This window comes from Selaginella moellendorffii, unplaced genomic scaffold, assembly GCF_000143415.4.
Source record: "Selaginella moellendorffii unplaced genomic scaffold, v1.0 SELMOscaffold_34, whole genome shotgun sequence".
NCBI classification, from domain to species: domain Eukaryota; kingdom Viridiplantae; phylum Streptophyta; class Lycopodiopsida; order Selaginellales; family Selaginellaceae; genus Selaginella; species Selaginella moellendorffii.
Window position 1 is genome coordinate 466,425 of NW_003314295.1, and position 23,479 is coordinate 489,903.

General features: G+C 49.9%; 4 protein-coding genes across 7 annotated transcripts; 2 read left to right on the forward strand and 2 right to left on the reverse strand.

The window, feature by feature from the left end:
* Window positions 1–8,746: 8,746 nt before the first annotated feature.
* LOC112348958 (chloroplast envelope membrane protein-like) lies at window positions 8,747–11,234 on the reverse strand. 2 transcript variants are annotated; one of them, XM_024682415.1, is made up of 8 exons: window positions 10,413–11,234; window positions 10,264–10,349; window positions 10,026–10,202; window positions 9,852–9,966; window positions 9,698–9,795; window positions 9,497–9,632; window positions 9,353–9,446; window positions 8,747–9,264 (listed from the first exon to the last, which is right to left on the reverse strand). In XM_024682415.1, the coding sequence occupies exons 1-7, from the start codon at window positions 11,196–11,198 to the stop codon at window positions 9,378–9,380; spliced, it is 1,467 nt and encodes a 488-aa protein (XP_024538183.1). In that variant the 5' UTR covers window positions 11,199–11,234; the 3' UTR covers window positions 8,747–9,264; window positions 9,353–9,377. The 2 variants fall into 2 exon arrangements, with proteins under 2 accessions (XP_024538183.1, XP_024538181.1); XM_024682413.1 differs by having other exon boundaries at window positions 8,952–9,446.
* Window positions 11,235–11,332: 98 nt separating this feature from the next.
* LOC9655724 lies at window positions 11,333–15,004 on the reverse strand. 3 transcript variants are annotated; one of them, XM_024682564.1, is made up of 12 exons: window positions 14,177–15,004; window positions 13,975–14,100; window positions 13,740–13,918; window positions 13,527–13,623; window positions 13,300–13,466; window positions 13,000–13,210; window positions 12,707–12,907; window positions 12,495–12,638; window positions 12,287–12,411; window positions 12,061–12,205; window positions 11,914–11,993; window positions 11,333–11,820 (listed from the first exon to the last, which is right to left on the reverse strand). In XM_024682564.1, exons 1-11 carry the CDS (start codon window positions 14,756–14,758, stop codon window positions 11,961–11,963), a joined length of 2,010 nt encoding a protein of 669 aa, XP_024538332.1. In that variant the 5' UTR covers window positions 14,759–15,004; the 3' UTR covers window positions 11,333–11,820; window positions 11,914–11,960. The 3 variants fall into 3 exon arrangements, with proteins under 3 accessions (XP_024538332.1, XP_024538331.1, XP_024538330.1); XM_024682563.1 differs by having other exon boundaries at window positions 11,914–12,004; XM_024682562.1 differs by having other exon boundaries at window positions 11,333–12,004.
* Window positions 15,005–15,307: 303 nt separating this feature from the next.
* LOC9655725 lies at window positions 15,308–19,529 on the forward strand. The gene is made up of 19 exons (XM_024682450.1): window positions 15,308–15,801; window positions 15,859–15,943; window positions 15,998–16,100; window positions 16,179–16,263; window positions 16,317–16,394; window positions 16,446–16,537; window positions 16,592–16,622; window positions 16,677–16,787; window positions 16,834–16,873; window positions 16,931–17,342; window positions 17,397–17,481; window positions 17,533–17,706; window positions 17,757–17,810; window positions 17,859–17,954; window positions 18,005–18,073; window positions 18,120–18,166; window positions 18,231–18,947; window positions 19,003–19,368; window positions 19,427–19,529. The coding sequence occupies exons 1-18, from the start codon at window positions 15,346–15,348 to the stop codon at window positions 19,358–19,360; spliced, it is 3,093 nt and encodes a 1,030-aa protein (XP_024538218.1). The 5' UTR covers window positions 15,308–15,345; the 3' UTR covers window positions 19,361–19,368; window positions 19,427–19,529.
* Window positions 19,530–19,580: 51 nt separating this feature from the next.
* On the forward strand, window positions 19,581–22,118 carry LOC9639093 (pentatricopeptide repeat-containing protein At3g03580). The gene is made up of 2 exons (XM_002977283.2): window positions 19,581–19,671; window positions 19,746–22,118. The coding sequence occupies exon 2, from the start codon at window positions 19,746–19,748 to the stop codon at window positions 22,029–22,031; it is 2,286 nt and encodes a 761-aa protein (XP_002977329.2). The 5' UTR covers window positions 19,581–19,671; the 3' UTR covers window positions 22,032–22,118.
* The last annotated feature ends 1,361 nt before the right edge of the window (window positions 22,119–23,479 follow it).

Here is a 23,479-nt window from a genome sequence, read left to right on the forward strand (position 1 = left end):
TGGAACGCCACTAAAGCTCAAACACTAGAACTGGAAAGATCTCTTCATTGCCAGGTATATGAAGTACAAACAACAAAGGTTTTGTGCTCCTAGTTTTAGTAATGCTTGTGATACAAGATTGTGTTCGATCATCCCCCAAGAGGATGATTCGACGATCAGTGGCGAGCTCTCTTGCTCGGCAGCCCGGCTTGTTGTTGCTGAAGCGCCAGTTGCCTTGTGAAGTAGTTCACCTCCTTAGCCAGTCGCCTCCTGTTCGCTTCCTCCTCTTGCTGGAGCGCCACGGCCACCATCCGCGTGATCCGGTCGGCACGGGGAGGATCCAACGCCACCTCGTCCTCCATGTAATGGCAGTCCGGACTGAGCGCCCTCTTGTTGTTGGTCTCGGCCCAGTGATCATAGTCCTCAAAGTCGAAGCTATCGTATTGTTTCACCCGGATGCTCCTATTGTTACCAGCCTCGATCACCAAGTCGTCAATCATGCGCTTGAGCTCAACATACCGCTCAACGTCCACCGCCACCATCTTCGATCTGCTCCGCTCGTGAGAAGTTCTTCTGGACTCCTTTTTACAATCATTTTTTCGCCAAATTATTCTTTCATCATCTTTAAGATAAAAAAAAGGTTTTAACCAGCCTACTGAAATATTTTAAATTTGTTTTATGGAGCTCCGCCGATTTGAAGAGCTAGGAGCGAGGAGCCAGAAATTCGTGGATTCAACCAGAGTTTCGAAGACTTGTTTGGCCCCTGAATTTTCCCATCTTTCACTGAGCATCAACTGTCTGATTCCAGGATTTAACCTCGTCATCATCAACGCGTCCAATCCCGTCCTCTCAGTCCAGCAAGAGTTTCTTCCACCAGCTGGGACGCTTTGCATGTATAGCCCCTGGTAATTAATCCGCTGGAGAAAGCTCCCACGAAAATTCGCCTTGCATGTGCGCGAAGATGCTGCTGCGGGGTTAAAAGGAGACTGCATAAACATGCACACACTTGTCAATTACAAAATCATGCAAGGAGAGTAGGGGAGAAAAACAAGAACAGTACACACACACCGAAACAAGAAACACCAGGGAAAAAAAAAGGTGGCAGCCACACCTCCAATGATGTCCTCTAGATATGTAATTGTACATGGCACCCTCGATCTCGTGCAGGGCGCTTCATCCGCATGGGAGGCAGGACAATGGTCATCAGATCAAGCCTTTTCCACGAATGCCTGCCAGTCTTCGTAACCTTTGGCTGACCGTCTTCAATCACGTAGTCCCTCAGCAGCTGTAGTTGCGACAGCGTTGTGTGGGCAGACATGAACGAAGACTGGTGTGGTACAGGGTGCGCCATCTATAACCACGGCGTTGGGGCTTTCAGGCATGGCCTCCTGGCGTACAACAAAAAGCTTTCAACAAAATCTTTGTGCCCATATGAAACATTTCAAGGAAAGATGTGTAATTCAATAGTGAGAAGGAAAAGAAAAGACAAGTCCTAAGCAAGAGAAAAATTGCTCAAACACAGCAGCCACGGGCATTGCAGCAGAAGGCCCAGCTCTGGAATGTAGGAGTCCACAATGTCAAGCCTCCGCCTCACGAGCCTCAAGTTGGGCCTGAAGGTGACGAAGGACATATGGTTGTTCACAACAGTGAATGTCCGATCACTTGTTGAGAGGAGGCGTAGTCCTCAAAGAGCTCCCCACGCGCAGAAGAAAAGTCAATCTGGGCGAGATTGGCCAGGGAAGCATCCATCTTCCCGGATGCGAAGACCTTGCTTGTAAACATAGTGCGGATGTACCTGGAAGCAAAAGCTATCGTCGGAGCGAGAATTTTGGACGGCTGTAGAAAACTTTGTCCGCCAACTCCTCACGCCCCGTCACCAGGAAGCTCGACACTGCTCTTTGCTGTCTATCCGTCACAGTGCCCAAATCCTGGAAAAAATGCGGAGCTATGCCAACACAGACGTAAAGCCGTGCCAGGAAATGTGCTGCTGAGAAATCTCCGGCCGTAAGTGCTCCTGAAATTCCCCGCCTGGTGCTTCCTCTTGAACGCTTTCAACAGCTCCGAAGGCTTCCAGGCATCCATATGGAAAGTCACAAACCGGCCTCGTCCATTGTCGCCTCAGCGGCATCAGCACCATTCATCCGGGATGGACTTGTAAAGAGGACCGTCCTTCCTCGCGTGCCTCTATATCCTTGAAAGCTATCGTCCACAAGGAGCCACGTCCCTGCTAAGCTCAACAGGTCTGTCGGAACTTTATACGAGAACCGGACCTCTCCGCCCGGCGAGATGATGATGAAGGCCCTGGCGTCCGCAAACAGTTGCACTAAAACGTATGCTCCAGCTAGTTCCGCGTCGCTGAGGAGCTCGCGAACGAAGTACCAGATGCAGCACGACTTTCCTATCCCCGGATTACCGGAGATGTGCGCGAAGGTGCTGCGGGCGTGTCTCAGCTGACGATAGATCTTCTCGTAAGACTTGCGAACGAGGATGTCGGCAGGGTTGGCTGTGAGCTCGGCTATGACGGCAGGGAGCCTCAGAAATCCTTCCGCATCCCGACCCCTGCACAGGTGCGAGCTGGTGTCCGGCGGGAAAATCTTGTCCTTGGCAAAAGGGACTGCGTAAACACGCACACACTTGTCAAAATTACAAATCATGGAAGAGCAGAGGGAACATACACACAACGAAAACAAAAAGACTGTATTGAAATTCCTGAGATACATCTCCACTCCAGGAGCTAGGACAAAGTCAGGGCAGCACTGGCGCTTCAGCCACTTGCGGATGGCAATCTCATGCGGCACATTAATTAACAACCGTGAGCATGAACTTCTCACGAGCAGAGCAGATTGAAGATGATGGCGGTGGACGTTGGGCGGTATGTTTCGACGACTTGGCGACGATAGTTTCGACTTTGCGGACTATGATCACTGGGCCGAGACCAACAACCAGAAGGCGCAGGCAATCCCATCCTCTCACTTGCACTCGATTGAGTATGATCAGCAGCATCACCACCACCAAATCAGACCACTGTTTTGATTCTCTGCTTTCACTTCCTCGACCAATTCTACCCTGGAAAACAGTTTGAGCGATGGAAAAAAAAGCGAGGCCTAGAAAACACTTCCGCTTCGTCGTGAAGATGCTGGTTAGTATCTCATCGGAAAGGGAGGAGCGATTCCAATCTTGACCTCGAACATCAAACGCTTCTCTTTGTCCTCCAGTGGAGGAACCATTCTTTTGGTCACGTGAGAATCCGTGACGTCGATGCCTTGGCCAGGAATGGTACGAGCTCGACATATCTACACAGGACTAAAAGCAAAGCTGTGAGTGACAAAACCATCACCTCGAACATAACACTGGAAAACTAAATTTGAAGGAAGAAAACCAGCTTACTGTCGATCTTGCTGCAGACCTTGCAAATTCCCTCTTCCTGGTGCCACTTAAGAAACTCTTGGAACAAATCCGAGAGTGGCCTCATTGCGTTACTAGCCTTCCCAGAGCTATCCAGCTCCAACCCAAGAAATTTTTCTTTCTTGCGGAGTGCTGGACCTCGTCAACTTCTCCCTGATTTCGAGGAATGCGAGGCAAATTTTCTTAGGAGCTTTCTCCAGCGGATTGATTACGAGGGGCTATGCATGCAAAGCGTCCCAGGAGAGAAAGCTGATGGAAGAAACTCTTGCTGGACGACTTGGACTGGTGGGGAGAGAACGAGATTGGACACATGATGCTCGACGGACGGCAAGAAGATTAAATCCTGGAAGCAGAGAGTTGACGCCATCAACGAGCTCAGTGAAAGCTGGGAAAAATCAAGGGACAGAAGCGAGTGAAATTCCGCTTCCAATTGCTTCGAAACTCTGGTTGAATCCGAGAATTTCTGGCTCCTCGCTCCTCAAATCAGTGGAGAGCATAAAACAAATTTTAAAATATTGAAATTGTTTTGTATAGGGTTTGTGATTGTAAAAGGGAGACTACGAGCAGAGCAGATCGGAGATGGTGGCGGTGGACGTTGAGCGGTATGTTGAGCTCAAGCGCATGATCGACGACTTGGCGATCGAGGCTGGTAACAATAGGAGCATCCGGGTGAAACAATACGACAGCTTCGACTTCGCGGACTATGATCACTGGGCCGAGACCAACAACAAGAGGGCGCTCAGGCCGGACTGCCATTACATGGAGGACGAGGTGGCGTTGGATCCTCCCCATGCCGACCGGATCACGCGGATGGTGGCCGTGGCGCTCCAGCAAGAGGAGGAAGACAACAGGAGGCAACTGGCTAAGGAGGTGAACCACTTCACAAGGCAACTGGCGCTTCAGCAACAACAAGCCGGGCCACCGAGCAAGAGAGCCCGCCACTGATTGTCGAATCATCCCTTGGAGGGATGATCGAAAACAATCTTGTATCACAAGCTCCAACAAACGTGTGAACAAAGCAAGCTCCTACCAAGGACAAATTTTTGTTGTTTGTACTTCCATATACCTGGCAATGAAGAGATCTTTCGAGTTCTATGAGCTTTAGTGGCGTTCCATCTCGCAGAATATGGCCGTGAGTCATTTGGGCCTTCCTTTAGCTAATAAGCCCTAGCTAGAGCTACATTACGAGCGAAGGAAACGTTGCTGCGTTGTTAGCTGCCAGGGTATGCCGTATTATTGGTGCAAAGAAAATGTGTACAAGTGCTCCAGTGACCTTGGAGGGCCTGATCAAGAACATCAATACTCAATTGCTAGATATAGAAGAGAGATTAGGACAGAGATTATCAGTTAGGAATCTGGAAGAGAGGGTGGATGACAGGTTAAGAGCGGTGGAAGACAAGCCTTAGGCAACCAGATGAGACGGGAAATTGACCTCAAGTAATGGCAAAGTCTATACTGATGAATTCAACGTCTAAAAAAGGTAAGGAAAAAACGTTTGGTTAGTTTTTTTGAAAAAAAACAATGCGCCTACTCCCTCCTCAACTTTTTGATTGAGGAGAATGGCTTTTCAATGTTCTTCTTTTCCTTTTTTATCATCGAATGCTTGTGTTCTCGCTCCTGCTTCACCACTGCCCTTGCAAGTGAAAAACAACCAAACCACTGAAGTAACTGTTGTGTCAATCATGTTTTCTTCGAATCGAAGTACTATTCTTACGCTCTCTCTGGTTCCACTTGCGAGAACAAACATGAATTTAGAGACGAGTCGTTTAACATGAGTTCTTTGGAAGTGTGCTTACGAACTTTTAAGAACAGATTAAGGGAATAGAGACTTTGGAGTAACAGGATTTTACCATGCAATTCAGCTGCAGGGTTTACTTGAGGTGATGGCAAACTCCAGTGTTGCAAATCTCACACTTGCTGCCTTCACAGGAAGCGCCCCTCCACACATATCCCCGCCATAGCCAGGCTCTCCTTGTTGACCACTCCAGGTTGACGAGCAAGTCCATGAGGTGAGCTTAACCATTTTGGAGAATATATATTCCATTTCCCACTAAGGCTGTGGGTGGTAATGTTTTTCACAGGGTTAGTAGCCTCACGAACTGTTGTTGATTTCTTCGAACATGGCATGGTTTAGATGCTCTAAGACGAAATGGAAACATCGCTTCTTTTCGTCCAAGAGGAGAAACGAAGAACGAACAATATGGAAAGTACCTGAGGAAAATGTCTGAGAAAAGAATGATAAAGAATGGCTTTCCAATGTCTGAAAGATTGGAATACTTGAGTAACTCATAAGCTCCACCTTTAAAGTTAGAAGTTAAAACACAACAGCCAAGAGTGGCAAATCCATTTACTTACTTGGACTGGACTGAGTATGATCAGCACCATCAACACCACCGAATCAGACGAGACGCTTGCAAAGTTGCTTCGATTCTCTGCTCTGACTTCCTCGACCAATTCTAGCCTAGAAAAACAACTTGAGCGAAGAACAAAGAAGCAAAGCCTGGAAACCATACGCTTCGTCGTGAAGATGCTGCGGTAGTTTAGTTTCTCATCGGAAATGGGGAGGAGCGATTCCAATCCTGACCTCGAACATCAAACGCTTCTCTTCGTCCTCCAGTGGAGGAACCATTCCTTTGGTCACTTGAGAATCCGTCACGTTGAATGCCCTGGCCAGGAATGGTACGAGCTCGACATGTCTAAACAGGACTAAAAGCAAAACTGTGAGTGACAGAACCACAAGGAGCACAGAAGCTACTGCGCATGAAAGAAGAGGAGCTTAAGTTCCTTCGGTCGGAGCTGGATAGCTCTGGGAAGGCTAGGAAAGCTTCAAGAAGGGAACGAGCACGCAGCCAACGAAGTTTTCAAAATGAGGCACGCAGGAAACTTCACATATAATAAATTTGAAGGAAAGAAACTCGATCTTACCCAGGAACTTGCAAACCCCCTCTCGACCTTGTTTTCCTGGTGCCACTTAAGAGGCTCTTGGAACAATCCTATCTCCGGACCTCCTTCAGGCATATGCCCAGAGGAGTCTTTGACAGCCAAGGACGTGGTCGCGTGGACGGCTATGGTGAATGCCTACGCAGAGAACGGTGTTGTGGACCTCGTGCAATGTATGTTCGAGAATAGACCCGTGAGGAACGTGGTGTCGTGGAATTCCATGAGTTTTGCATATACCCAGAGCGGGCATTGCAGTCAAGACATGGAACTCTTTCAAATCATGCCTGCTCACAACGAGTACACGTGGAAGGTTATGACTCCTCGCTAGGGTCTCAGTGTCAACACGGGCAAGGCTATGGTTGTGTTCCAGAGCGTCGGCGCAAGAACGCTAGCTGCCTAGAACGCTCTAATCTCGGCATTTGCCCAGGATGGGGATTTTTCCATAGTGAAAGATCCCTTTGACGCAATGCCTGCTCGCAATATTGTGTCGTGTAAGAAACGTGATTTCCTGGACAAGTATTCTGAAAAGTTACGCGGATGCATGGAACCTTAACGAGGCGAAGCGACTATGCCAGAGCGAAGCTCAATCACCTGGAGCGTGACGCTTCAAGCATTTGCAGGGTTTGGGCATGCAATAGATGGCGAGAGTTTGTTTCATGCGAGAAGCCTCACTCGGCGATCCCAGTTGCTTGTCAGCCTGGACCAACATGATTGTTTTATAAGATTGACAAAGCTCGAGCAGTGTTTGATGCTTTGGCGTGCCTGGACATGGTCTCCTGGAACACCATGCCCGCTTGCTACGCACCTGACGTCCACCACTGCAAAGATTTCTTTGAACAAATGCCCGGCCACAACCTGGTGTCTTACAACACTCTCTTGTCCTCGCTGGTCAGCCGCAGGTTATCCGAGGAAGCAGTGAAAATCTTCGTCGAAATGCCAGAGATAACATACAGTGTGATGATGCAAACTTATGCACAGGAAGGCCAGCTTGCGAGTGCCAGGGACATCTACGATCGCAACTCAGTGGCTCTCATCACCGTGATCTTGGCACTCGCCCCGAGAACAGCGTTTGAGCGATTTGAAAAGAAGCAGGAGGCCTGGAGCTCGATCATCGCGGCCTATGTCCAGAACGGACGCGGGACTGGATCTCTTTCGAGAGATGATCTTGCTGGCTTTCAAGCCAGACGAGACCATCTTCACGACAAATCTAGCAGCGGCAGCGAGCCAGCTCGAGCAGTGTTGCCGAGATTTTTTGTCCATGATCGCAGACTTTGGGATCTCTCCCAGGATCGAGCACGCAATGGGGCGACCTGGTCAGCTGGAGCAATCCATGCCATTTGTTCCACAACCGGGCTTGTGGATGGTTCTTCTGGGCTCGACATGCAAAGGTTGTGGAAATGTCGGCTGGAAAATCCGGGATAATGCCAGGTTGACAACCAACAATCCTAGTCATCCCGGAGATGCGGGTGTTGTGCCATGTAAGCTGAAAACCTATCCCACCAGCCAAGGCGCAATAGAGGAACACTGGTATAAAAGAAATGGAGTGGGAGGTATGGTTAATCCGGGAGAGCCCGAAAGGGCGCTTGCATCCCTCGGGTTGCTTAGTAAATGGGGTCGCTGACCCTTGACCACTTGGCCCCCCTCGTCGGTGACCCAGTAGTGCTAAGTCGGTATGGTCAACTCCACCGTGACCTACCGGATAGCGCTTGGTACCCAGGGCGCCCACGGAGGCCCGATATCTTTTGCAAACATTTCTTTGATCTTCCTTTCTGGAATTTCTTGGTGCGCCAGGCCTTGAAGTAAAATTTTTCACTCATCTGGGAGGAAACGAATGTTTGCGGCACAAGGCGGTTCTCGGACCATCAAAGCTCAACCTAATGCGTTATGTGGATGATGCTTCTCTCTCTTTCTTTTTCCCGTACAAGCAAGGATGGCACTTTCAGGGCCTGAGAAAATTGTGCTCCAAACACGTTACACTTGTTTGCAAGTCGGGCAAGTGTTACTGATTATGAAGAAAGGTCTCCAAGCTAAAGAGGCTTGAGGAGGGATGTCTTCTACAAGAACAATAGCATCGATGAGGCTAATAAAGAGCTAGAATAAATAATGACTCCAGAAGCTTATGGATAAATAAAACATTTATAAGTAAACCACCATTTCCTTTCAAAAAATAAAGGTGAAAAATAAAGTATGCCAAAGCTATCTAGCTCCCACCGAAGAAATTCTTCTTTCTTATGGAGTGCTGGATCTCGTCAACTTATCCCTGATTTCGAGGAGTGTGAGGCAAATTTTTGTAGGAGCTTTGATTACCAGGGGCTACACATGCAAAGAGTCCCAGGAGCGAAAGCTGATGGAAGAAACATACCGCTCCTGAGCTCTTCAAATTTTAAAATATTTCACTAAACCGGTTAAGTTGCTGAAAACCTTTATCTGAAAGATGGTGAAACAATATTTGTTAGTATATCCGTTTGTTTCGTATAGGGTTTGTGATTGTAAAAGGGAGACTAGAAGAACTTCTCACGAGCAGAGCAGATCGGAGATGGTGGCGGTGGACGTTGAGCGGTATGTTGAGCTCAAGCGCATGATCGACGACTTGGCGATCGAGGCTGGTAACAATAGGAGCATCCGGGTGAGACAATACGATAGCTTCGACTTCGCGGACTATGATCACTGGGCCGAGACCAACAACAAGAGGGCGCTCAGGCCGGACTGCCATTACATGGAGGACGAGGTGGCGTTGGATCCTCCCCATGCCGACCGGATCACGCGGATGGTGGCCGTGGCGCTCCAGCAAGAGGAGGAAGACAACAGGAGGCAACTGGCTAAGGAGGTGAGCCACTTCACAAGGCAACTGGCGCTTCAGCAACAACAAGCCGGGCCACCGAGCAAGAGGGCTCGCCACTGATCGTCGAATCATCCCTTGGAGGGATGATCGAAAACAATCTTGTATCACAAGCATTAACAAAACTTGTGAGCAAAGCAAGCTCCTGCGAAGGAGCACAAAAGTTTTGTTGTTTGTACTTCCATATACCTGGCAATGAAGAGATCTTTCAGCTTTAGTGGCGTTCCATCTCGCGGAATATGGCCGTGAGGGACGGAGACAAGCGAGGAAGATTTCGGAAAACCTGTTGCAAAGGTGGTGGTGGTCAGTGTTTTGGTAATAGGAGCAATGTACCCATAGCTTGAAGCAGGCATCGATGGTCACTGGAACTATCGCCACGAAGGAAGATATGGAAGCTTCGTTGGCCTTCATGCCGTAGTGCTCGAGGAAAAGGTTCACCACGGTCACCCAGCCCGACTCGGAATGGTACCTAGAAAGTGGAAACATCGCTTGGTTTCATACTGTTCACAAGGAAAAGAAAACACAAGATGGTACCCGAGGAATATGTCCGAGAAAAGAATGATAAAGAATGCCTTCCCAATGTCTGAAAGATTGCTGAAGAGACGAATACCTGAGTAACTCATGAGCTCCACCTGGTGGAAGTGAGAAGTTAAACACAAGAGCCATGAGAATTCCTGTTGTGACGTACTTGCACTGGATTGAGTATGATCAGGAGCATCAACACTACTCCTGCCACCAAATCGGACCAGACGCTTGCAAAATTGCTTCGATTCTCTGCTCTGACTTCCTCGACCAATTCTAGCCTGGAAAAGCAACTTGAGCGGAGAACAAAGAAGCAAAGCCTGGAAACCAAGAAACTTACGCTTCGTCGTGAAGATGCTGCGTTAGTTTCTCTTCGGAAATGGGAGGAGCGATTCCAATCCTGACCTCGAACATCAAACGCTTCTCTTCGTCCTCCAGCGGAGGAACCACTCTCTTGGTCATTTGTGAGTCCGTGACGTCGAATGCCCTGGCCGCGAAAGGTACGAGCTCGACATATCTACACAGGACTAAAAGCAAAGCTGTGAGTGACGAAACCACGAGGAGCACAGATTTCCTACCTCTTTAAGAAGGGGACCAGCAGGCAGTCATGCACAACGAAGTCTGCAAGCCACGGTATCAAAATGAGGCACGCAGCGAACTTCACCTGAAACATAAACACTGGACAAATAAATCTCTCGAGATCTTGAAAGGAAGAACACCAACTTACTGTTGATCTTGCCGCGGACCTCGCAAATCCCCTCTCGAACTTGTTCTCCTGGTGCCACTCGAGAGGCTCTTGGAACAAATCCGAGAATGGCCCGGTTGCTTTCCTAGCCTTTCCAAAGCTATCCAGCTCCGACCGAAGGTACTTAAGCTCCTCTTCTTTCTTGTGGAGTAGCTCCTGCTCGATCTCATCAACTTCTCCCCGAGAAGAAACTTCTTCGTCCCTAGATTTCTCCCAGCTCTCACCATCCAGCCAATCTTCCCAGCTATCACTGCGGGGGTCTCGTCCCCTCTTTCGGTACCAGCGGAGCTCGTTGATGGCGTCAACTCGCTGCTTCCAGGATTTAATCTCCTCGTCGTCGAGCATCATGCGTCCAATCTCGTCCATGGCGGCCTCGTCGTTGTGCTCTCTCCACCAGTCGAAGTCGTCGAGCAAGAGTTTCTTCCACCAGCTTTCTCTCCTAGGACGCTTTGCATGTATCCTCCATTCCAAGCCCCTGGCAATCAACCTTCTCTTCGCGCTGGAGAAGCTAAAGTTTCCACTGCCGCTGCCGCTACTAGCTACAAAAATTCGCCTCGCATTCCTCGAGCTCCTGGCAATCGATCCTCTAGTAGTCCTACAGAAATGCGAGTGCCCGAAGCGATCGGATACCAAAATCCGCTTCCAATTGCTTGGAAACTCTGCTTGAATCCACACGAATCTCTGGCTCCTCGCTCCTGAGCTCTTGAAATCGGTGGAGAGCTTACCGGGGCGAAGAATTCCATCTCCCCAGGGCCGCTCGCAACGCATTTCTCTCCGGCATAGAAGCGCATCCTCATAAACCCAAAAACCTAAAGATCCCACCATATCCATTTGCCACGTGGCATACGCCCCTCTAATAATCTGCCACGTGTCTTTATTTTAACTTTAGAACTTTGAAGAACTTTGGGAAAAAGGTTCATGGATTTCCAAAGAAAAATCCTCAGTGTAGTAAGATCTACAACATCGGCGGAGCAGACTCTGAGCTCTCAGGCACGTCGCTCAAGAATGTATCCCTGCTCTTCACTTCTGCTCGCTCCCTGTCCTCGTCGTCACGACCCGATGATCTTTGCTCTTGCTGCTGCTCTTCTTGGTCCTGCTGTTCTTGCTGCTGCTCTTGCTCGTGATCATCTTTCTGCTGTTCTCCTTGCTCTCCTCCTCCATCTCCTGTTGCTGGCGTTGTCGTCGTCGCCTCGCTGCTTGCAAACACCATGCTCCTAAACGTTTCAATCAATCCTCTGGCTCCACCGGAAGAAGATGAAGCAGCGGCGCCTCTCCCTCCTCCTGGGTCTGGTAGTCACGACGGCGTGAAACGAGAGTTGGAAGAACTGTTTTTGACGAGGACGAACAATCCAGTTGTTGGTGGTGGACTCTTTTCGACACCTGGATCACTCTGCTTATACGAGCGAACACCCAAAGAGAGGTTAACAAAGCCATCGTTGCTCTTCGCTCTTTCCGCTCTATGCATGGCTTTGCTTTTACGTACCTTGCGACTCGGGGAAAATAAAACCGTGGACTTCCTGCTTCTCCTTCTCAACGATTGTAGAATTGGTTGAATAAGGACTCCTACGCATGCCCTGGTCATGGATCCAGTTAGAAAGGCGAGCTTGAGCTTGCAAAGAGAGGCCTTTACCTGTCTAAACTTCCCTCCGTGGATGGCTGGCGTGAAGGTGCATTCGGCCATCTCTTGCTTTTGCTTCTCTTTCCGCAACGCCTCGACTCTGGCAATCCGTTCTTGTCTATCCAACAAGATCAGTTTGTACCATTGACTCCTAGTGCTGCAAACAGGAAGGAATCCGAGAGTCAGGAGCATAAAGAGTTTTAAGAAACCGAGAACCAAAACAGTGCTCGTCACGCACCTAAACTTTCTCCTACGAGCAGCAAGCGAGCGAGAGAGGCGGCACATCTTAAACTGGAACGGGAACTTCTCGTCCTTCTTCCGTAGCTTGAAAACGTTATGCAAGCCACTGGATACAATCTTTTTCTGCAAAGTCGCGTGAAGCAACTCCGAGTGTCAGCTGATCAAACCAAGCGAAAAACGAAACAGTTGAAACCAAGTTCCATTACCTGCGCTGTTTGCATGAGTTTTTGGAACGTATCGTATGACAATGAACCTTTGCCATCGTCCATGCCCATGACAATCTTAATCTCGTCCACCACTTCGTCCGAGAACAAGGCAGTGTCGGCTTTTTCGAGATCAACGTAGCCACTCTGAATTTTTTTCACAAAATAGAGCGCGTTAAAGTTCTTCTGTTGGTTGAAACGACACTTCTACAAACCTTATCTTTGTCGAGATGATCAAAGATTTGTTTCAACCTCCTTTCCTTGAGGTGATCCAGCAGCTGCCCGGATTTCGTACCAACGTAGTGTGACTTGGCAAGCTCAATCCTGTGTTGGATATCTCTGTCCATGAGAGACTTCTTCTTGTCCTCCATAGCAAATTTCATCTGGTATAGAAACTCCCCGATAGGCAAATTCCTCTGCAAAAAGAACAAGACAATGAAACATCCACAACTCAACAAGCTATGAAACGCAAAGAACGAAAAAACGAGTACAAAATCATTCGACCAACCTCGCCAACAGGCTGTCGGCCGATTGTTGGAGTGAAAAACTCCTGACCCGTGGTCGGATCGATCAGCTTCCGGCCTCCGGGTTCCAAAAGCTTTTGCTTCTTCTCGGCGAGCCTTTCAGCGTACTGCAGCAACCGATCAAAGACAGTCGTGTTGCTTTCGTCGACTTGTCCACCGTCTCCAGTTTTGTTGATGTGAGGATGAAATGTAACTCTGGACGAAGAACAAGGCGAGGGTGAGAAACACAACCAGAGAGAAGGAAGGTTCTGGTAGAAATAGAAAGAAACAAATAATTTACACACCCTTCGGGATACCATTGCATGTATTCCGCTTGACGTCGCCTCCGGTGCTCGGCATCGTAAAACAGCTGCTCGAACCGTGTCGTGGTTTGGACGTCACGACGCTCAAACGAATGCAAGTAGTTTATCCTGGGTTTGAAGGTGCACTCCATAAGCTTGGCTTCCCACAACTGAAAGAAACATCAAGCGTTTACTACGTTTTCAAGGAATGAAAGAATGAGTGTAAGTACCTCATTGCGAAGCTCTTGCAAGTGTTCCTGGTTTTGTTTGTCCTGGACTAGCCTCTCCCACACAACTTCCGTTCTCTTCAAACGTTTGGCGAGCTTACTTCATGCACGTAACAGGGAAGGGAGGCTGCTGATTAGAAACAAAACAGCGAACAAACTAGCTTTATAACTGTGTGTTTTGTTGCTGGAAAAGAGAAGAAGAGAAGCAAAGTTTACCTGATCTCTGGCTTGGGAGAGATGAGCTTCAACTCGTTCATCTCGTCCTCCTGCTGCTTCTTCTCGATTTGCCGCCGCCGCTCCTGGTCCTTAGCAACAGCCTCCTGGTACAAGAGCTCGCCATAGTTTTGGAACTGCTCGGCCTCTCGTTCTCTGTTTCGCATCAATCGCCTACTTCTCTGAGAGGAAACTTTGAGCGCTAGTTAAGACAAAACGCATTCTTCTTGTTGTTTACCAGTGAAGTAACCGGTCGATCCTTCACCATCTTCTCATGGTATTGTTCCGCGATCAGCCGTGCTTCTTCCTCGACCCGTTGCTTTTGCCTTATATAGTCAGTATAAAGTCTCAAGCAGAGAGCTTTCTACACGAAAGGAAAAGGAAAAAAAAAAGAAAAAGAAAACTTTGTAAGAATGGATCAAGGTGAAAAAAACGCTCACCATCTTCTCGGATAGCTCGGCCTTCCTTTTGTGCCTCTTTTCCTTCTTCCCCCTGTCGACGGTCTTGGTAGAAAACGTAAACGTGTGTTGGAGGAGCCTCTCGGAGAACTTAGCTGGTTTGATCCCCCTCCTGGCGGCCTGGTACTTCCGAAACTCCTCCAGCGTTTTGGGCTTCTCCATGTAAGCTCTCCTGGCCTGGCTGATAACATCCATGGGGAGCTGCTTTTGCTTTTGCTGGCCCTTCCTCCCACGCCGCTGCCCATGCTCCTCGGCGGCGCCACCGCCACCACCACCGCCACCCTTCCCCTTTGGACTGCCACCATCGCCGCGCTGATGCTCACGGTTGATGCTCCGGAGGTTGTAGGTGATGTGCTCCGTCAATGGCACCACGAACTGGAGCGGCAGATCGTGCTGCTTGCAAAACGCGGTGGACACCTCCTCCGGGGAGTCGCCCTGCTTCAACTCGATCTGCTCCACGCGCCCGTCCTCGATCTCCACCGTGATGGAGAGAACCACGCGCGGGTCATGGTCATCGGCCACGGACTCTTCGATCTCCCCACCGCTGGGGCTCTCGCTTGACATCTGGGCGATGGCGATCGACCCACCTCGCAAAAACTCAGCTTTGGGCGCCTCCTGGATCTCTCCTCCTCATCCCCGCGCCAATGCCAATCCTGGATCCTCGCCGCCGCCGCTCCGCGCCGCGATCGAGCTGAGAATGCCGCTGGGCGCCCTGTGCTAACGGAAAAGAGTGTGCTTACTGTGCTTCCAGTCGCGAGGGGTCGAGACTCTTCGGCGAGGGGCGTTCTCTTTCGCCCCCCGGGTCGTTCGTTACGAGATTCTCGGTGTGACACGTATGCCCTAAAAGCCCGGCGCGCGCCACCGTGGCGCGCCACGTGGCCGCAACGGCCACGATCCGCCCAACGAGGAGCGCTTTAACGGAATCTTTTTATAACGGTCAACGAACATTCTGTGAGGATGTGAGCCTTATCCGGGATCGAACCCGCGACGTGTCTGTGGCTGGGATCGAACCCAGGCGATTGGCTAGGGCTAGGCTTTTGGTGGGCATCGAACACCAGCGCGCGCGAGGGGCGGGTGTGCGGGGGTGGGGGATCGAACCCAGTGCCGGTGCGTGTTAACACTTTCTCGATTCGATCCGGGGACAGTTGGTCATGGTGGCGGGATCACGCCGTCGCGCTAGTGAACACCTTGGCTCTTCTTCTACTAGTGGGAAGCGCCCTAGATATGGCGCCTCCTCTTCTTCCTCCACACCCACATTGCTAGGGCGCGGGGGGCGCGCGTCGTCTAGGGCTGCCAATGGCGCGCGGGCGTCGTCGTCCGTGGTGGCGGACGATCCCGATTTCGAGCCGGGGGATTCCGAGTGCGTGGCGCTGCCCGAGGATTCTTGGTTTGGGGCGGAGGAGGCGGCCGCGGCGATCGTTCCAGTTGTCGAGGATGCCGATGTCTCTGCTGCAACCGCCGCAGCTTCATCGTCGGCCATGCCGCTGTGCTCCGGCCCTCCAGCACAGGCTTTCGCGCTCTCCGCCACTCCTCTCTACCCTAATTCCGTCAGGTGGTCTGAGGACAACCTCCTTGCAGTTGCCGCTGGACATATGGTCACTATACTGGTGAGTTCTTCCCATGCATTGCCTTGTTCTTGCTGAAACTTTTCTTTTTTCGTGAAGAATCCAGCATCGCTGTCGGGTCCCCGGAGCTTTGTGTCCGTCTCCGTGAAGCCGAGCTTCGATTTTGGCACCGTGAATCGTGATGGTACGTGTTAAGTTCGTTCTTGTGAGTAAGCTTTTGCCTAGATTTTGCTTTTAGAGTTAAAGCATCATTTGCTGATGCCGCTTACGCTCTCGAGGGATTCTCGTGCCGTGGTTCGCTCGATCGATTGGTCTCCGCAAGGTGTTGGATCCCATGGAGGGTACTTCTTTTTCTTTGTTCTCAAGTCACAGGCCTCTGATGTTTTCGTTTTCTCTCGGGCATTTTTTTCTTATCTTAGATGTCTTCTTGCGGTTGCCACGACAGATTATCGAGTGAAGCTGCACTCGCCACCCATGTCCGAGTATCGATCTGAGTGGATCGAGGTAAGCCACGCTTCCCTTGTTGTCTCTTGTTAACTATGAATTTGTATTGGCAGTTGTTAGACGTTTCAGAGATGATGTTTGAGTATTGTATGAAGTTTGAGTTTTTGGAAACGGAAGCATCGTTTGACATGGTACTCCTTTCGCTGACAGTTTTCTTTCATGATTGACCAGCATTTTGATAGATGTCAGATGGCATAGCTTTCAACAGAGCTTACAAGAGGCAAGGACAAATGTCCCCAGCTGAGGATCTGCTTCAGAAAAGGAGGAGAACTAGGTACTTTTACGTTTACGCACGCAGCTTTATTTTTGAAATGTTCTGCTTGTGCAGCACACCGGAGGCTTCAGTGCTTGGAATGGAGGTGAGCTACTTGTTTTGTGCTGATGGTTTTGAGCTGACTCGCATCTACTCGCAGGCTGGAAATTTACTTAACCGTCCTCCTGTTCTATGGGATGGGCAAGCATCTCTTGCTTCAGCCCATATGAAACCTCTTGCAAACGACGGCATGGCGGATGATGCTATGAAGGTATAACTTGAATTTATCTTCAGATGACGTAACGCCTCAATGCCAGAAACGCGGTAGAAGAGGGACTTACAGTGAACAGCTTTCAGGTGCTTGTGATTTTATATTGTTTTTTCTACGCTTCTAAGCAGGTTATGTTCTCGTAGGCTCTGCTGACGTTGAAGGTTTCGACGACGGAAAACAAACTAAAAAGAGAAAACAGCTGAGAGTCAGAGATGGACAGCTCTCGAATCTAACCGTCACCGCGCCCCAATACATGACAAGGAGTTCAATGCTGGCCTCTCTAGCCTTGGCATGGTCCTCGAAGTGCTCTTGCTGTGATAGCAACTCGCGAGTTTTTAGTGCTGTTTTTCTGTCGGTTGGGACGAAGTCTGGCATGGTTGGCTTCTGGCGGCTATCAACACCTGACGTATACTCGGTTGAAAAAGTGCTACCGCTACCAGACGTAAGCTTTATCGGCTTCTTAAACGCACACGAGTCCTGGGTGACTGCACTTGATTGGGCGGCTGGAGCTTCAACTGATCAAGTTCTTCTGGCAACCGGAAGCTCTGATGGGAGGTACAGTTCTACCTCGTATCAGTCTATATCTAATGGATCTCACTCATGTTACAGTGTCAAGTTGTGGCAAGGAGATACAAGAGTATTGATGCAGTGGCAACCGTCGGCGCTTTTCCTCCCCTGGACACTTCTCTTTCAGGTGAGGGAACTATCTTGCATTTAGTTTAGTAAATGACTAATGAAAACTCAGGTTACTGGTGTCGACAGTGTGCCAGTGACGTCTTTGGCCTTGAAATATTCAATTGAGGCGGATAATATTCTTATTGTCGTTGGAAAAGGATCCGGTAGCATTTTAGCTTGTGAATTAACAAGTGCAGGCCAGTGCTCTCGCAGGGCTTGCCTTCCACGGGCTCACGACCAAGCGGTATGCTTCCAAATATATGCTTTCATGGTTTGATGTGCTTCGAGTTCCAGGTTATGGGAGTTTGCTGGTCTGCAGACAAAGATCAGATATACTCGTGTGGCCAGGTATGTTAACATTTGTTAAGCCACTAAGTTTAAAGTCTGCTTTGACAGGATAACATGCTTCAGCTGTGGGAATTCGCTGATACGCAACTCGTAGCCGTGGAGACTTCCCTTTTGGCATCTGAGGTCCCGGCAACTGCTCCTGACGTATGTAAAACATTGCAATTGTACCCACACTAAACTTCTAAACCTTACAGCTTCCGGCATCGGCGTTGGAATCGTTTTTTGGTGTTGCACTGTCACCTGCAAATCTTTCTCTTGCAATGGTAGGATAGGTACTTAAATTTCTCTCTCTCACTTTTCCATGTGCAGGTAAGAGGAATTGCTGCTGAAGCTGTAGATCCGATGTATCAATCCAGGTACCTAAGTTGTTTTAATTTTTTGTTGGCTAGAAATTTAAGATATTGTTTTTCCAAATCGCAGGTCACAAAAGGGTATTGTACAACTGGTCTGGGTTGGACAAGACGAAACTATCGTAAAAGCTGATTGTTTCGACGATCCGAGTGCTGGTAGATCGGCTTATACTATTGCTGCAAGCTGGGAGACAAAAATCATATCGGCATTCTCTCATCTAGATCGTCGAGCCTCGTTCGTCCTATGGGATTTGCTGACAGTTCTATCATTTCTCAAGCAACTCTGTGGAGGAGAGATACTGGGGTCCGTTTTTCAGAAATGGCTCTCAAATTGGAGTTTCGTAAACACGGGTACTGTCGAGGCTTGCTGCTGGTCAACAGAAGCTCTCAAGACGTGCTTACCAAGCTTGAGTTGCCGATGCCTACAGACAATGATCGTGATCTTTCGAAGGATAATCCTACAGGACTTGAAGCTTGGACTACTTACAGAAGGGTTGGAAGCCATGCACAATTCTGGATCACGTACCCAGTTAACTTCAGAGCAGCAAACATGGCTGGAAATCCTTTGGTGCATGGAGCACGAGCTAAGAGAGAGGCTGATGTTCCTGGCTTTGCTCACGGCTTTGTGGTGCAAGTCCCCTCAAGCAGAGAATGCCCAAGCTAGTGTCAAGATGGAAGCCAGGCTACCAACAGCATTTTTGATGTCCGACTGGATCCTCTTGAACTCGTCAAAGGTTTCTCCTCAACTGCTGCAGCTCGCCACTGAAGTGCATAAAGTTTATAACAGGTAGCTTCTTTTTTGTGATTGCTGTCAAGATGTTAATGCGTTTTCGGTCGTGCAGATCTGGATCAAGCTCACAAGAGCGCTGCAGCTACTGCGAGCAAACGGTTCCCTTGGAGTACCTTGAAGTTGGCTATTGCCGCGCAGAGGGAATCAACACGAGAATAAACCACCGGTTGCAGCGGTGCTCGGCTTCCTTGCAGATCTCCCTCCCTGGTCCGTCGTGGTATTGTACGTGCTGCGGTCGAAACGCCTTCCAACAGGTTCCAGAGTTTTTTTTCTCCTTGATGTCGAGGGTCCAGATTGAGAGGCTGCCTTCGATTGTGGTGCTGGAGCCCGTTGTGTCGCGGTGTCCCTTTTGCGGAATCCTGATGCAGAGGATCTTACCGGAGTTTTTCCTCACACCGTCTCTGGTGTAAGTAATGAGGTGAGTTCTCTCCTTCCTTTCAAAAGTTTTTGACGAACTTGCTGTGCTCTCGTTGCAGGCTGGTAGTTCTCAGTGCTGTGTATGTAACGGAAAACGCTTGTAAAATATGATGAGAGAGAAACTGATTATCAAACAAGCTGGTAACACACTTTTCTTTGAGATATGCATTTTTTCACACCTCTAGCTAGCTGCTCTCCATGTTTTTCTCTCTAGATCACGAGTTTGTGAGCTGTTACTGCAAGGACAAGACCGAGTTTGCTACTCTTCTCAGGGAATGTGGAAACTCGAGAGCTCTAGCGCGGGGTAAGCGTGTCCATTCTCTTCTTACTTCTGCCGGATATGGAGACGATGCGATCCTGTGCAACTTGGTCGTGCAGATGTATGGCAAGTGCGGTAACTTGGATGATGCCCGCTCCGTCTTCGATCGTATTCCTGCCAAGAACATCTACTCGTGGAACATCATGCTGTCAGCTTACCAGCGTGCCGGTTGTGGAGTTTCGGCACTCAAGCTGTTGCGGGAGATGGATTTGGATGGTGTTCGACCGGACAGTGTAACTTACGTAAGTTATGTCACCGCTTGTTCATCGGCTGGAGCAGTCGAGCAGGGAAAGTTTACTCATTCCAGGATCGCTGCTACTGGGCACTTCGCAGCGGACGTTTCCGTGGGGAATTCGCTGGTGAACATGTATGGAAAGTTCGGACTCGTGGAGGAAGCCAGGACGGTCTTTGAGAGCATGGTCGCAAGGAATACAGTGACTTGGAACACGCTTATCGGAGCTTATACCCAGAACGGGCATAGCAGGGAGGCGCTTGTGCTATACAAGCTGGCGAAAGAGAGCGGTGTGAAGATGAGCTATGTGACTTACGTGGTGGCTCTTGGCGCCTGTTCCACTCTCGGGCAAGGCAGGGAAGTTCACTCGGACATCGTCGCTGCGACGTGCGAGCTCAACGCTACGGTGGAAAACGCTTTGATCGGATGCTACTCCAGGTGCCAGAGTTTGGAAGATGCCCGGCTCGTTTTCAACTCCATGCAGTGCCGGAAGAACGCCGTCTCTTGGAACTCTATGATCTCGGCCTGTGTCGCGAACGGGCGTCCAGACGAAGCTCTTGAGATTTACAGGAGGATGGACTCGAGGCCTGACAGGGTGACTTTCATGGGTGTCCTCGGTGCCTGCTCTAGTCTTCCAGAGGGAAGAGAGATCCAGCAGCGTATCAAGGCTGAAGGCTTGCAGACTAATGCCTGTGTGGCCAACGCGCTGATAACCATGTACGGGAGGTGTGGAAGCTTGGTGGACGCGAGAGAAGTCTTTGACGCGATGCCGGAGCGAGATATCATCTCCTGGAACGCTCTGATCAACGCTCATGCTCAAAACGGCGATGGAAGAGGTGCTCTCGGGCTTTACCACGAGCTTCAAGCGGACGACAAGCTAGAGCCGGATGGTGTGACTTTCGTGGCAGTTCTCGGTGCCTGCGTAGCCTGCAAAGACTTCAAACAGAGTGACGAGGTCTCCAAGCGGATCATTCGTAGCGGGATCTACAAGGACGACGTTGTTCTGGCCACAGCCCTCGTGAGCATGCTTGGAAAGTTTGGCGAGATGGAACAGGCGAGGACAGTGTTTAGCGGCATGGCTAAAAGGACAGCCATCTCCTGGAACGCCATGCTTGCGGCATACTGTGACAACGGGCACGCTCGCAAAGCTCTGGAGCTCTACCACGCAATGGACGTGGATCCGGACGAGGTGACTTACATGACTGTCGCGGAGGCGTGCTCGAGCTCGCGAGATCTTCAAGAGGCTGGAGCTCTACACGAGCGTGCTGCTGCGTCCGGCATGCTGGCTCACGTCCCCCTGGCCAACGCTCTGGTCGCGATGTATGGCAAGTGCCAGCGCCTGGACGAAGCAACCCGAGTTTTCGAAGGGATTCCTCGCCGGAGTCTCGTCTCGTGGAACTCCATGATCGCGGCCTGTGTGGACAACGGGGAGAACGCCCGAGCTGTGGAGCTGTTCAAAGAAATGGAGCCGCCACCAGACGACGTAACTTTCCTGAGCGTCTTCGCGGCGTGCTCCAACCTTGGCGACTTGGCTATGGCGAGGGAAGCTCACGGAGCATTTGGATCCAGGGAGCTGCTCGATGACACCGTGGGAACTTCGCTCGTGAGCATGTACGGGAGGTGTGGGAGCCTCGCCGACGCTCGAGCGGTGTTTAAGAGGATGCCGAGGAGGGACGCGACGAGCTGGACGAGCATGATCGTGGCGTGTGCTCGCGGCGGCGATGGCGTTGCCGGGGTGGCGGCGTTCTACGCGATGGGACTGGAGGGAGTGGCTCCCGACGAGATCAGCTTCCTGGCGGTGCTCTTCTGCTGCAGCCACACGGGGCTGGCGCGCCAAGGCCGGGAGTTCTTCGTGCTCATGCTTGAGGAGCTGGGAGCTCGGGCCGAGCACTACGTGTGCATGGTCGACCTGGTTGGTCGGCTTGGATGGGTGGAGGAGGCACAGAAGCTCTTGGAAGCCATGCCTTTCCAGGCCGGTTCCATCGCGTGGCTGGCGCTGCTGGGGTCTTGCAACGTCCAGAGGAGCTCCCGGCGTGGAGCGCTGGCGGCCGAGCGCGTGATCGAGCTGGAGCTGGAGGAAGCGAGGCGTGGCAGCGATTTGCAAGGTTTGTGAATCTCGAGCTCTTTCTGCAAACCTTGTCGGCATTTATAGCATATAAATCATTTCCGAGAAGAGAAAGCATTCCTGGATTTGGATTGATCTTGGTGTCTCCTGGATAATCTAGTCTCTGAACACGAGGGGGTGGTCATTTCTAAAAGCTTGAAAATACTGTAAGTTAAAAGTTCTCTGCTTCTTTACTTTCTTTCTTTACCCGATTTCCCAAAAGCCTGGTGCTGGGCTCCTGCAACAAAATCTGTGTGTTTTGATCGCCATGAAGGACACATTCATTCGCGAGCAGAGGTCGAGGGGCCCCTCAAGATTTAAATCTCTCTCCTCGACTGTCCAACCCTTTGGAAAGTAGCCATCTCGCGCGTTTTAAATCAACAAAATATTTCCTTTCAAGGTGTCAACGTGAGTCAAGGACCCCCTATGCATGGGAATTTAGCGATCTGGACGCTGTTGTGGGATCATCACTCGCTCAGCTGTGAGTTCTTTCTCGTGGGGTCGCGGGATCTTGTCAATCAATGGGTGGGTCGTTTCTTTCACTCGCTCGTCTCGATCGATGGACAGAGATTCATGGCCTAACCACAGGACTGACAATTGCCCGCCGGTGGGACAACATTCATATGATCATGGCTCCACACACTCCCACACACTGACCTTGGAAATATAGGTACGAGATTAACATCGCTATCCTCCGCTCCAAGAGCCTGTCCTCCTCCGAAGATACCATCCACGTTACGTGGCTACGGTACGATCAAACTGCATTTCTAAAGCTTGAAAGCAAAATCTTTATGTCCGGCTCGAACAAGCTGTGTACAAAAGTTACAGGCCAGAGAGTGACACATATATGAAATGACCCAAGAGGATAATCAGCGAGGGTGGTGGAAGAAACTCTGTAGTTAAATGTGTAAGTTGGAAGGGGAGGATCATCTTAAGATCTGAGTGAGTCAGGTGTGTTTTTGGTGTGATACTTTGCAGGCCAAAATGCCTAAGGATTTAGGAAGACTTCAAAACTGTGTCATATCTCCAGTGTGGTAAAGATCACAATTTTTATATAGTTTTCTCTTACCAGCAAAGCATCTGGATTGAGATACAAGTTGGCCAGTACTTGTTTCTAATAATGTCTTTTTTCCTGTTTTATGCAGCCAAGTGACCACAATCTTCTCCAATTTTGCGGTACCACGATCTAGATTCATTCTTTGGCTTCTTTCAACAACACCAGGTCCTACAGACAAATGATACTAAGCAGATCCTTGCTTGTACAAGGACTAGCTGGAAAGGAAACTCCTTGCCCTTTGCTGTGAGCTTTCTTAGGAGCAAAGCCCTGCAAAACCACAGACCAGTGCTCCAGATGATGGGTTGTACTCAACTTTTGCATCACTCACCAGATACAATAACATGATATCAGACTAATTAAACACAATGCTGTTTGTGCTGTGCTGGCAGCAAGTCAGGAG